Source organism: Oncorhynchus keta, chromosome 11, assembly GCF_023373465.1.
Source record: "Oncorhynchus keta strain PuntledgeMale-10-30-2019 chromosome 11, Oket_V2, whole genome shotgun sequence".
In the NCBI taxonomy this organism is placed as follows: Eukaryota; Metazoa; Chordata; class Actinopteri; order Salmoniformes; family Salmonidae; genus Oncorhynchus; species Oncorhynchus keta.
The window spans coordinates 35,913,499-35,927,242 of NC_068431.1; the positions used below are offsets into that span (position 1 = coordinate 35,913,499).

Below are 13,744 nucleotides of genomic sequence, written 5' to 3' on the forward strand. Positions count from 1 at the left end.
GTTAGCTATGTGGCTAGCTGCAGTAGACTACGTTAGGACGACGAAATACGATAATTACGCAATTATCTTTGATACAAAGAAGGCTATGTAGCTAGCTAAGAAGAAATTGCTAAGATTAGACAAATCAAACCGTTGTACTATAATGAAATGTAATGAAAAGTAATGAAAAGTAATACTACCTGCGGACCGAAGTGCGAATGCGACCGCTCGCTCCAACCCGGAAGTAGTAAGTCGCTCTGGATAAGACCGTCTGCCAAATTACTTAAATGTAATGTTAAATGTAGTACAAAGTTAATGTTTTTATTTTATTTTTTAGAGTACTGAACAATGATGTTAGGCTACCATTTTTTTAAAATTGAAACTTTATTTAACTAGGCAAGGTATTGGGTGCACAATCACAGCCGGTTGTGATACAACCTGGATTTGAACCACGGTGTCTGCAGTGACACCTCTAGCACTGAGATGCAGTGCCTTAGACCGCTGAGCCACTCGAGGGCCCATGCACACCGTCGCATTATTGCAGTCCTACTAGGAAGACTACATTTGCGTTCTTGAGGACTGACATGTGCATAATGCTGCACATTTGCCAAAAAATGCTTGTTTTGTTTGAATATAGTAAGGGGGTAATATGTGGGAACTAGAATATTTTAGTGATAGTTCTACTTTGTGCAGCCTTTCCGGATCCCATGGGACGATGTGGCGCACTCTATGCTGATAAACCTATTCTTAGCCATTTTATAGCCCTATTCGGAACTGGTATTACAAGAGATGTTGGTATTACACAGAATTCGTTTTTCCAAACAGCCCCCTGTAATTCTTAATTTTTTCAAATAGAATTGTTTTATGACGGAACCCAGGAAGTTTTTGTAGGCGTGAAGATATTTCAACGTCATGTCTAGACGATAATAGGCTAGCTACATTGAAATCGTGCTTGGCGGCCAAATGTATAGGTCTCCACATAATATTTCAATCGAATAAGTGTGATCATAATAATTATTTTTGCGTCCATGTTGGACATCCTCCTAATAACAACGCCCCACATCCTGCTGATTCAAGCTATTGAACCTATTTGCACTTGTGTTTATGGATTGGTAAGTGACCGAGGTAAAGACAGTTTCCAGTTGGATATTCAAAGGATATTCGCGCTTTCAAACCTAAATAGCTTTCAAACCACTTGAGCCACAGACTCCAAATAAGTGTAATGATGTTGGAAAAATTGCACACAACATTCCACAGGTCTTATTTTCATGATTTGGACATTAATTCACTTTCCAAAGTGAATAAGCATGTGTAAATGTGAGCAGCACTTTGTATTCCTAGTTGAATTAGTAAGGAAGTGTAAACAAAGTACCAACTCTTTTTACATTCGAATTTCAATGGCTCCTTGGTCATGTGACCTACTTGACTCAAACAAGGTTCAGAATGTCCACTGACTACCCCTCTATGTTGCACACCCTTTGGTTTGTTCATTTTCATCTCACACATTTTTACCTGAATTTTTCAACTTTCAAAATTCAATAGCTCCTTGGTCATGTGACCTACTGACCTCAAACAAGGTTCAGAATGTCCTCTCAGTGCGCCTACACATTGCACACCCTTAGTTTGTCCATTTTCCTCTCATTCGATTTTACATACATTTTTCAAACATTCAAATTTCAATAGCTCCTTGGTCATGTGACCTACTGGACTCAAAAAAACGTTAGAATGTCCATGGACAAGCCGTATATATTGCACACTCTTGTTTGTGTACTGTAAAATCACGCATTGTAACATACGTTTTTCATAGTTTTACATTTCAATAGCTCCTTGGTCATGTCAATTACACACCTAAGAAGTGTGCAGTTGATATACAGCCATATTGCATAACCTCTAGTCATGTATCATACATACTGTATGTGGGAATGTCTTATGTCTGTCCTACATGTAGTGTTGATACATGGAATATTCCTCATAAATTGCTGTTGCAAGTAGAAGTATTATGGTCAACAACTGACATTTTCAGATATTATTTTGACAAACTCACACTTACATTTACATTTAAGTCATTTAGCAGACGCTCTTATCCAGAGTGACTTACACTTCTAACACTTTGTGTGTTAGAGTAATTTTTCAGCTATGGTTTTACCACTCAGAATCCATAATGGATATGACAATGGGGCCAGCACAGGACTTAATACACTCTTACAACAATCTACTTTTTGATCTTCTTGTCACGCCCTGACCATAGAGGGTGGGATTTGGGTGGGCATTCTATGTTCATGTTTCTAGGTTTTCTATTTATTTGTGTTTGGCCAGGTATGGTTCTCAATCAGGGACAGCTGTCTATCGTTGTCTCTGATTGGGAATCATACTTAGGTAGCTTTTTCCCCCTCCTTCTGTGTAGGATCTTGTTCTTCGTTTGTGTGCAGTTAGTTTGCACAAGGAAGCGGTTCGGGCGTTGTTTTTGTTTTCGTTATTGTTTTGTCTAAAGTTTCACTTCAGTAATAAATATTATGTGGAACTCAAGGAACGTTGCGCCTTGGTCTCATCCTTCCGACGACAGCCGTTACAGAAGATCCCACCACAAAGAGACCAAGCAGCGTTTCCTGGACTCCTGGACATGGGAGGAGATTTTAGACGTACAGGGACCCTGGAGACAGGCTGGGGAATATCGCTGCCCCAAGGAAGATCTGGATGCAGCTAAAGCGGAGAGGCGGCGATATGAGGCAAGGCTGCGCAGCAGGCGCGAGGGGCTGCCCCCCACAAAAAAATGTTTTGGGGGCACACGGGGAGATTGGTGGAGTCAGGCGAGAGACCTGAGCCAACTCCCTGCTCCCTGTACTTATCGGAAGCAGCGGGGTACTGGTCAGGCACCGTGTTATGCTGTGAAGCGCACCGGAGTGCTATAGACCAGCCTGTGCAAGTGCCATGCGAGAATGGGCATCCAGCCAGGGCTGATTGTGCCAGCTCAGTGCGTTTGGTCTCCGGGGCGTTGGGAGGGTTCAGTTCGCCCTATGCCTGCGCTCCGCCCATGACGGGCAAATGTGGGCATTGAGCCTAAGGGAGAGGTGCAATTGTTAAGCACCAGATCTCCAGTGCTCCCCCACAGCCCGGTTCAACCTGTGCCTGCACTCTGGTGGGGCCGGGCTAAAGTGGTCATCCAGCCTGGAGGAGTGGTGCAAGGGCTGCGCACCAGATCTCCAGTGCTCCCCCACAGCCCGGTTCAACCTGTGCCTGCACTCTGGTGGGGCCGGGCTAAAGTGGTCATCCAGCCTGGAGGAGTGGTGCAAGGGCTGCGCACCAGAGCTCCAGTGCTCCCCCACAGCCCGGTTCATCCGGTGCCTCCTCCACACACCAGGCCTCCTGTAGGTCTCCTGTAGGTCTCCCTGTGGCAGCCCCACGAACCAGGCTGTCTCTCCGTCTCCTCCCTCCAGAGTTGCCCTCCTGTCCCGAGCTGCCAGAGTCGCCCTCATGTCCGGGGCTGCCAGAGTCGCCCTCCTGTCCGGAGCTGCCAGAGTCGCCCTCCTGTCCGGAGCTGCCAGAGTCGCCCTCCTGTCCGGAGCTGCCAGAGTCGCCCTCCTGTCCGGAGCTGCCAGAGTCGCCCTCCTGTCCGGAGCTGCCAGAGTCGCCCTCCTGTCCGGAGCTGCCAGAGTCGCCCTCCTGTCCGGAGCTGCCAGAGTCGCCCTCCTGTCCGGAGCTGCCAGAGTCGCCCTCCTGTCCGGAGCTGCCAGAGTCGCCCTCCTGTCCGGAGCTGCCAGAGTCGCCCTCCTGTCTGGAGCTGCCAGTGCAGCGGCTCCCCTCAGTCCAGTGGCGCCCTCCAGTCCGGGGCTTTCTACAAGGGCCTTCAGTCCGGGGTCGGCGGTGAGGGTCCCCGCTCTAAAGGCGTCACCTGAGTGGGCCGAGCCAGAGGTGGAGCGGGGTCCACGTCCCTCACCAGAGCCGCCACCGCGGAGTAATGCCCACCCAGACCCTCCCCTATGGGTTCAGGTTTTGCGGCCGGAGTCCGCACCTTTGGGGGTACTATCACGCCCTGACCGTAGAGAGCTTTTTATGTCTCTATTTTTGGTTTGGTCAGGGTGTGATTTGGGTTGGGATTCTATGTTCATGTTTCTATGTTTTCTATTTCTTTGTGTTTGGCCAGGTATGGTTCTCAATCAGGGACAGTTGTCTATCGTTGTCTCTGATTGGGAATCATACTTAGGTAGATTTTTCCCTCCTGCTGTGTGGGGTCTTGTTCTCCGTTTGTGTGCAGTTAGTTTGCACAAGGAAGCTGTTTGGACGCTGTTTTCTTTATTGTTTTGTCTAAAGTTTCACTTCAGTAATAAATATTATGTGGAACGCTGCGCCTTGGTCTCATCCTTCCGACGACAGCCGTTACACTTCTTGACTTCTTATCTGGTAAACTGCTACTGTGTGTCAAGAAAATAGCCCCGATTAGGGGTTAGTGTACTCCAGTAAAAAAAAAGGCTGGTTTAGATGAAATACTATTGCCCTGAGTCCCCGTTCATAAGGGCATGAGAGAGTCGTCACTGGTAGAATTGAGTTGGCACTTTATTGGCCCAAACACCCACAGACCCACAAGGTTGAGGTTACTCATGGACAGTAATGAGTAATTATTATTTTTGCATTTACACATTTGTTTCTTCTAACTGTCCAAGAATAGGATCCAAAGTGTTTGGAAATATTTGTTCCCGTAAATACAAAGGATTATGTCTCTCCTCATACCTCTGGCACTTTAATCAGACTGCCAGACTGTGTAAAAACTGTATGATGGGGCCGGCAATGGAGTTCCCAATGACTAAGCACCACAGACCCAATTAGAAGAGAATACATACAAGTCAAGGGTGTGTCTGTGCCTTTTGGATTACTCTCTCTTTAGAGAACCCCTGTGGTTCAAGTCAAGAGCTACCCTTCCCCTTTCAATCTGCTCTGCGCATGTCTGACAGAGCCAGCAGCCAAGAGTTTTTCACAGTATGTCATAAAAAATTATTACACTTATGAATGTATGTAAAATGCTAATATGTATTAGATCCAGTACAATGGAATATCTAAGACCTGAATTTGAATGCAGCGTGTTCCAATTCCTCCTTCTCTTTCTGTCCAGCAGGGTCAACCAAAAACACTTGGCTTGATGGTTCATGGAGACACTGGGGAAGCAATATAGAAATGTATTGATCCGTTAAATGATTTTACTATTAAATCACCCGTATCACAACCCTCATACCTCTTCACAAAAATGTACCTAAATCAATTTTGGAAGAAGGATTTTACTCACAATGAACTTCCAGTGGTTCTGGTTCACGTTTTAAGAAACTCATGACAGCATTCTAGTTACTGAAGTTCACCTGAAATAAATAATTTCACATGCTTGCCACTAAGCCCCCAAAAAGGTGTCAATAGTTAATCCTTTAAAATTACACTAACAGATTGTATTAGTACCTTGGGCAGACTTTGCTTACGCACTAAACTTCTTTCTCCATTTAGAATGACTTGGGCTGGGTAATGATTTAAGATGTAAATCATTGTCCCGTGACCGCAGCTTTTTGTGGTTGCTTGAAAGTACCATTCAATTGTCTGTGGAAGAGAAAGTAAAAACACAAATGCTTTGAATGTGAAGAACATCATACAAATAATTAAGCATAAACTGAAATACATAGACATTTCAGAGAATATTGGTTAGTTAGGATTGTTTATCGAGATTTAAAACAAACGTAATTACATTTATATTCTGTCTACGTGCAATTTAATGGGTCATTGTCACATACAGTATATATGCCTTGTTAGGGAGATTAAGTGTCATACAAAAGGTGTTATGTAGTCAAAGTGTTTTATTGCTGACAATACTGTGTTTACGTGATGACACATCATCACTATTTACTTTAAAGTGACAGAATAAGGGCCATAAATATTCAAGTGTACGTCATCAGAAACATTCAACTCCAATTCCAGTTAACTACATAATGATATTTCATGTCCTTAGAAGTACATTAGATGTGCACCTAACCAAGTCTATGTTCATCATTCATACTGCACGACCCCCCAAGATATGTTTAGAATTGTGATTGAAAAAAATGCTTATTGTCATGTTACGAGGGGGGTCCTTTATCCTTGCCCAGTCCGGGCAGAACCAGAGCATAGTACAGAACTGCGCTTTCTCAGATGGTCAACTAGGATCTTCAAACCCTCTTCTGTGTACAAGTTAATGCCAAACGGCCAGGAACAGGGTTGGAGAGCCCTGACCTAGGACATCAACAGCCAGCCTGTGTTTCACTGAATAGCCTAAACTATAGGCAGTACTTTTTATTGCACATTTAGGCTTAATTAAACTGATGCATTTGGCGATGTTCAACTCCAATTCACTGACACTATGAAGAATAGCGTCGCCATACTAATTGATATCTTAATATATACTTTAATATACTTTTGGTGAATTTACGAGGCATTGCTAAATAAGGTATAGCCTACAGTAGGCGCACGGTTCTAACGGTCTCTCTGCCTGCCCCGATCCTCCCTCCCTCTTAGCTATGAAAAACGCTAGTGTGTAGTAAATGTTTACTGCTAGTCAAAAGAGACCGTGTGTTAAAAAAGTTGGATTTTGTGGCGTTCATTGCCACAGTTATAAACTGTACAGCACACGTCTCGAAGAAGTCTAAGAAACGGAACATTATTGTGGCTACGGCAGAAACATTTTTGAGATTTAAGGATTTTAAATCTGAAGATTTGCAAGGGGTACTGGCGCCGGAAAACCCGCCCTCCCAGGTTCCCATTGAGTCTGTGTAGGGATTAGATCTGTTTTATTTTTTAAACTGAAAACTTGTTTGATTTAGTTTAGTTTCTTTATTTACTTTTTGATAGTTATATTTTATTTTGAGGGGTGTTTTTTTTTCATTTTTGGGAATCATGTTTCTTTCCCCCACTGTAGGTGGCGGAACTTTACAGCCGAAAGGTTACAGGTACTACTGAATGAAGAAGTTCCCTCCTACCAGGTTCCTGAGCCTGTGTAGAGATCTGAATAGTACAGTTTTTGTTGGAAATTCAGGGTAGTTGCGTGATTTTGGTTAGTGTTTTTTGTTTTTGGTAATTAGTATGATTTGTTCATCTAAAACACATATGTCAGAGTCAAGGCCCGCGGGCCACATCCGGCCCGCGAGAAGGTTTTTTATGGCCCCTGGGATGATCTTGATTTATTATTAGAACCGGCCCGCAGACCGCAGCAAGCCGGCAGCCCGCAGATCTTTTACACGCACCAATACTACATTTCCCACAATGCAACGGTGACGCACCGAGCAGTAGGCAGTAGGCCCGGCCATTTACGGAGGGGGATTTCATCAAAAACTGCATGATTAAAGTTTGTGACGAAGTTTGCCCAGAAAAAAGGCAACTCTTTTTAAATGTGAGTCTGAGCAGAAACACCATTGCCGAGAGAGTAGACCAGTTGTCCATCAATCTAAAAGAGCAGCTTGTGAAAAAGGGAAAAGATTTCATTGCATATTCCTTGGCTGTGGATGAGAGCACCGACATTTCTGACATTGCCCAGTTGTCAATTTTCATCCGCGGAGTGGACTCCAGCCTAAGCGTGACAGAGGAGTTTTTGGCTTTACGTCCTATGCATGGCACAACTACGGGGCATGATTTGTATGAAGAGGTGTCAAGATGTGTAAATGAGATGGAGCTGCCTTGGGAAAAACTCGTGGGTTTGACAACCGACGGAGCACCTGCGATGTGTGGACACAGGAGCGGACTGGTGGCGAAGATACGGGAAAGATGCAAGAGGAAAACGCGACAGGTGAGCTGACAGCTTATCATTGTATCATACACCAGGAAGCGTTGTGCGGTAAAGCCTTGAAAATGGAGCATGTAATGAGCATCATCACGCGCACAGTTAACTTTATCAGAGCCAAAGGTTTGAATCACCGCCAGTTCAAGGCATTTCTGACGGAGTTAGAAACGGAGCATGGTGATTTGCCTTATCACACAGAGGTGCGATGGCTAAGCCAGGGAAAGGTGCTTCAAAGATGTTTCGAGCTTCGTGAGGAGATTTGTCTGTTCTTGGACAGCAAAGGGAAAGACACAACACAACTCCGAGACGAAATGTTTCTGTGTGAAATGGCTTTTCTGTGTGACATTACGAGTCATCTGAATGCAATGAACTTGCAGCTGCAGGGTCGGGATCGTGTCATCTCTGATATGTACAGTACAGTGAAGGCATTTAAAACCAAACTGACTCTGTGGGAGACGCAGATGCGGAAAGAAAATTTGAGCCACTTTCCCAGCTGCCAGACCATGAAAGAGAAGCTCTCTACCAGTGCGTTCCCGAGCGCACAGTTGGCTGATAAAATAGGTATGCTTGCCGCTGACTTTCGACGCCGATTTGCTGACTTTGAAGCACAAAAAAGCAGGTTGGAACTGCTCGGTAACCCATTTGCTGTTGACGTGGAAAGCTCACCACCAAACCTCCAAATGGAGTTGATTGACCTCCAATGCAATGATGCACTGAGGGCAAAATATGCGGCAGTGGGTGCTGCGGAGTTTGCCCGTTTCCTCCCCGACACAATGCCCCAGCTGCGCATCCAGGCTGCTCAAACGTTGTCTATGTTTGGCAGCACATACCTGTGTGAACAACTGTTTTCTTTGATGAACTTGAACAAAACATCACACAGAAGTCGACTTACTGCTGAACACCTCCACTCAATTCTGAGGATTTCCTCAGCTCAGAGCCTTACCCCGAACATTGATGAACTTGTGGAAAAGATGGGACACCACCAAGTATCACCCTCAACCTCAAACAAGTGAACATTACTGTGCAATCACATATTTAGAGTTTTTACTCAGTTCAAGTTTAAAAGTTAAAGTTTAATATTTGTTTTCACTGCATGTTACTTCTCCTTAAACAAAGCGTTGTTTTTGATTAATATATTTTTGCACTTTATTTTATTGTATTTCAATCCAATTATATTTTAAAAATATTTCAGTTGAGTGGATGATAGAAAATTGCTATTATTGTTTTTTTCTTTGAAGTAAATTTAGCCCACTTTTGCTAAAATAGAAAATATAGGCTACTGATGGTGCCTTGAATACCGGTTTCTTTCATTTAATGTTCATGTTATGGGGATTTTTATATAAAGGAAATTTGTCTTTTGTGTCTGTTGAAAATTAAAGATTACTGACAGAGCCATAAGAAAATATTGCTTTATTTATCTGATCATATTGGAATATATTTGTTAGGTTTTCAGTAGGTTCAATTAGGTTCACTAGACTATATGCGTCATTTAAAAAAATTTCAATGAACATTCGAACAGTCCGGCCCTCGGCTTGTAGCTAAATTTTTTATTTGGCCCTCCGTCCATTTGACTTTGACACCCCTGATCTAAAACATGTTTTGGTTGGGGGATATTGTTTACAACCCCGTACCGTAGGTGGCGGTAATACACCGCATGAGTGTGGTCTGCCAATAAAGAGAAAAATATATAAGAAGAAGAAGAAGAAGGAAAAAATACTTTGGCGCACATCGACATTTTCAAAGCCTGACGCATTTTGGCCTCCTTACCGCAGATTTCCTCCGAGTGCGTCGAGATTAGTTACGGAAACTAGCATTGCTAGGTAGCTATCCCCGTTTAGAGACTTCGACCTTATTTTCACCCATATTGTGACTGGATAGACCATAGTCTTATTTACTGTGAGTTTTTAACATTGTCCTGCCGTCCCTTTTTCAACCATGTTGCGCTAACACGTGAGCTTACATCACAATTAGCATCACAACTAGCCATGTTAGCAGTGTTGTGGTTCTGAATCACCAGCGACATTTGCGGATGTTTACAATGAACGTTGGTAGGCTAAACTGGTCATATCTGTTTATATCTTGTGTGACGGGTACGGTGTTGGTGTGATCTATAATTTCATTTCGTGCAATGTTTGACCATTAGAGTTGTGTTAATTTAGCGACTGTAGCTAACGTTACCTAACGACGTCTGCCAGGCAGGCCACCAGGTGAAAGCATATTCTTCTGTCGCCTAACTGGCTTTCAGTCAGTCGTTAGTTAGCAAACCAGCCGACTGGTAGACGTCATGTTAGCGATATCTGACGTTAGTTAACTAAATTGTTATCAAGCTTTCGAAATGGACTTTTGATCTTGCCTCTGGAAAATATATACGGGAGACTGGCAGGTGGTATGAATTGAACATGTATGGACGGTGGTTAGTTAACCTTACACCAGAACGAATACCGCTTCTCTCAGTTCCAAATAGCAACTAGCTAAAGTTGATATTTTGTTGTTGGCAAACGTGTCATAAATGCCATAGAAGACAGGTTAAACACCTGTTGCTGAGCCCAATCAGCTGTCTCGTAGCCTGAAGCCTCTTTTGGAATGTGAATGTCATTAACACCCTGAAGTAAACAAGTTACTGCGTTCCCGCCAGAGTTATCAACTGCTTGCATGGCTACGAGAATACCTCAAATATATGGACTGTGACACATATTTTTTTTTTCACCATGCCCAAAAATCATACATAGAAAGCTAGCTATATCGATATACGTATTGGTAACTTAGAACATGTGTGATTACTGTAATTGCTCTCTAACTATCAAATCTGTTTGTCAATTCTGTGTGTCTGGGGATGTAAACTTAAGTTGTTCTATCTGTCATGCTGAGCAGACATATGCAGTCCTACTAGCAGGGGAAGATGTTCAACAAGTCGTTTGGTGCTCCCTTTGGAGGAGGGACTGGAGGATTTGGGACGTCATCCACATTTGGGCAACAAAGTAAGTAACAACAGTTGGTGCAGGGTGTACAGTTAGCTTTAATGTATGTCCTGGCAACTTGAGTACCCTTATGGTTTCACGCTTGTCTCATCAATCTCTTCGCCTTGGGATTCACTCTCGAGTCAAGTTAACTTGTTGTGGATTATAAGAGGGGTGGTGTTGACCCTGTGTTTGCAGACACTAGCTTTGGGGCGGCAACAGGTGGCTTCGGAGCCTCAGCGTTTGGGGCGACCAACAACACTGGAGGACTCTTTGGGGCAACGCAGAATAAACCAGGTTTGCCACATCTCCCTGAGCCTGACTTTAACACTTAATCCCTCAGTACCCACCTAGGCCTGGCGAATATCATTTCTGCTTAACATCCTGTAGTACAGGAGCCATAGCTGCTTTCCTTTTAGACTTTGTTTCATTACAATCTCAGTTTAGGCCCAATAGCAGTGTGGTTTCTGTCACAACGTTCTTGGTTTAGGCGCAGGCCGTTCTCCATTGCAGTGGTTTAGGGGTTAACATGGCTGACATCTGAGTGTTTCAGGTGACCATGTTCTTAATTTGAATGAAAAGCCACCGAAGAAAGGTGTCTGTGGTATAATGTATTTTATAAACGGGGGGGTTGGAGCCCTGAATGCTGATTGGCTGAAAGCTGTGGTATACCACGGGTATGACAAAACATTTCTAATTGCGTTTATAATAGCAATAAGGCACCTTAGGGGGTTTGTGGTATATGGCCAATAAACCACTGCTAAGGGCGTTCTAAGAACAGCCCTGAGCTGTCGTATATTTACCGTATACCGCACCTCCTCGTGCATTATTGCTTAATTGTATAACTTGCATAACCACAGCGAAGATACAGTTTCTGTTACATTTCCCACTGGTGTATTAATAAAAGGTTTTTATATGTTTTGATGTGATGGCACTGATAAAGTACGATGTTGGGCATGTTTAAAACTAGCTTTTGTACTGTGACGTCTACCTGAACCGTGAACCTGCATGATCACACTGCCACTCACACTAGACCGAGAGCTGACTATGTGCTCTATACATTTTTCTGTTATTCAATATACGATGGTGAATGTCAACTGTGCCCGCCGTGATGCTGCTACTGACATGTGGTGGTTGAATATATATGTGTGTCTGTGTGTGTGTGTGTGTCTGTGTGTGTGTGTCTAACCCCACCCTGTAATGCTCTACTCTCTCAAAAGTGGTGACAGCCAATCCTCAGCAAATCCACACTGGTGCAGGTAGAGGAGGTAAGCATTGGCTGCCGCACGCACACACACAACCCGCTCTTAAACAGGCGGCTGTGCACACGAAAAGGCTGGACACTCACAGTCGGTGTTATACTCTTGAAAAGGGGCTTCCGTGCATACAAAGTATATGCGATATGTAGTGTTTGGCGCAAAGCCACATTCTGTATTCTTCTCTTAAAGGGAGTGATCATGTAGACAGGTGGCACTGTGTATGGCCCTATTGTCATACAGTTGAAGTCGTAAGTTTACATGCACCGTAGCCAAATACATTTAAACTCAGTTTTTCACAATTCTTGACATTTAATCCTAGTAAAAATTCCCTCTCTTAGGTCAGTTAGGATCACCACTTTTATTTTAAGAATGTGAAATGTCAGAATAATAGTGATTTATTTCAGCTTTTATTTCTTTCATCACATTCCAATGGGTCAGAAGTTTACATACACTCAATTAGTATTCGGTAACATTGCCTTTAAATTGTTTAACTTGGGTCAAATGTTTCGGGTAGCCTTCCACAAGCTTCTCACAATAAGTTGGGTGAATTTTGGCCCATTCCTCCTGACAGAGCTGGTGTAACTGAGTCAGCTTTGAAGGCCTCCTTGCTCGCACACGCCTTTTCAGTTCTGCCCACACATTTTCTATAGGATTGTGGTCAGGGCTTTGTGATGGCCTCTTCAATACCTTGACTTTCTTGTCCTTAAGCCATTTTGCCACAACTTTGGAAGTATGCTCGGGGTTATTGTCGATTTGGAAGACCCATTTGCACCAAGCTTTAACTTCCTGACTGATGTCTTGATATGTTGCTTCAATATATCCACGTATTTTTCCTCATGATGCCATCTATTTTGTCAAGTGCACCAGTCCCTCCTGCAGCAAAGCACCCCCACAACATGATGCTGCCACCCCTGTGCTTCACAGTTGGGATGGTCTTCTTCAGCTTGCAAGCCTCCCTCTTTTTCCTCCAAACAAAACGATTGTCATTATGGCCAAACAGTTCTATTTTTGTTTCATCAGACCAGAGGACATTTCTCCAAAAAGTACGGTCTTTGTCCCCATGTGCAGTTGCAAACCGTAGTCTGGCTTTTTTATGGAGGTTTTGGAGCAGTGGCTTCTTCCTTGCTGAGCGGCCTTTCAGGTTATGTCGATATGGGACTCGTTTTACTGTGGATATAGGTACTTTTGTACCTGTTTCCTCCAGCATCGTCACAAGGTCCTTTGCTGCTGTTCTGGGATTGATTTGCACTTTTCGCACCAAAAAAATGTTAATCTCTAGGAGACAGAACACGTCTCCTTCCTAAGCGGTATGGTGGCTGCGTGGTCCCATGGTGTTTATTCTTGCATACTATTTTTAGTACAGATGAACGTTGTACCTTCAGGAGTTTGGAATTTACTCCCAAGGATGAACCAGACTTGTGGAGGTCTACATCTTTTTTTCTGAGGTCTTGGCTGATTTCTTTTGATTTCCCCATGATGTCAAGCAAAGAGGCACTGAGTTTGAAGGTAGGCCTTGAAATGAATCCACAGGTACACCTCCAATTGACTGAAAGGATGTCAATTAGTCTCTCAGAAGTTTCTAAAACCATGACATCCTTTTCTGGAATTTTCTGAGCTGTTTAAAGGCACAGTCAACTTTGTATGTAAACTTCTGACCCACTGGAATTTTGATACAGTGAAAAGTGAAATAAATAAGTGAAATAATCTGTCTGTAAACAATTGTTGGTAAAATTACTTGTTATGGACAAAGTAGATGTCCTAACCAACTT

At 43.6% G+C, this 13,744-nt stretch overlaps 1 protein-coding gene across 7 annotated transcripts in view; it reads left to right on the forward strand.

Annotated features, from left to right (window-relative positions):
- The first annotated feature begins 9,442 nt into the window (after window positions 1-9,442).
- Window positions 9,443-13,744, forward strand: part of LOC118390124 (nuclear pore complex protein Nup98-Nup96-like) — a 28,098-nt gene continuing 23,796 nt past the window's right edge. For 4 of the 7 annotated variants that reach the window (XR_004826916.2, XR_004826915.2, XM_035780373.2 and 1 more), the window contains exons 1-4: window positions 9,498-9,655; window positions 10,631-10,737; window positions 10,915-11,013; window positions 11,937-11,984. Coding sequence is in view for 5 of the 7 variants with exons in the window: in XM_035780373.2 (XP_035636266.1) it covers window positions 10,659-10,737; window positions 10,915-11,013; window positions 11,937-11,984 (226 nt within the window). In the remaining 2 variants the exon portion in view is untranslated. Of the gene's footprint in view, window positions 9,656-9,757; window positions 9,808-10,630; window positions 10,738-10,914; window positions 11,014-11,936; window positions 11,985-13,744 lie in introns of those variants that run through there. The other 3 variants (XM_035780374.2, XM_035780375.2, XM_035780376.2) reach the window with 3 other exon arrangements.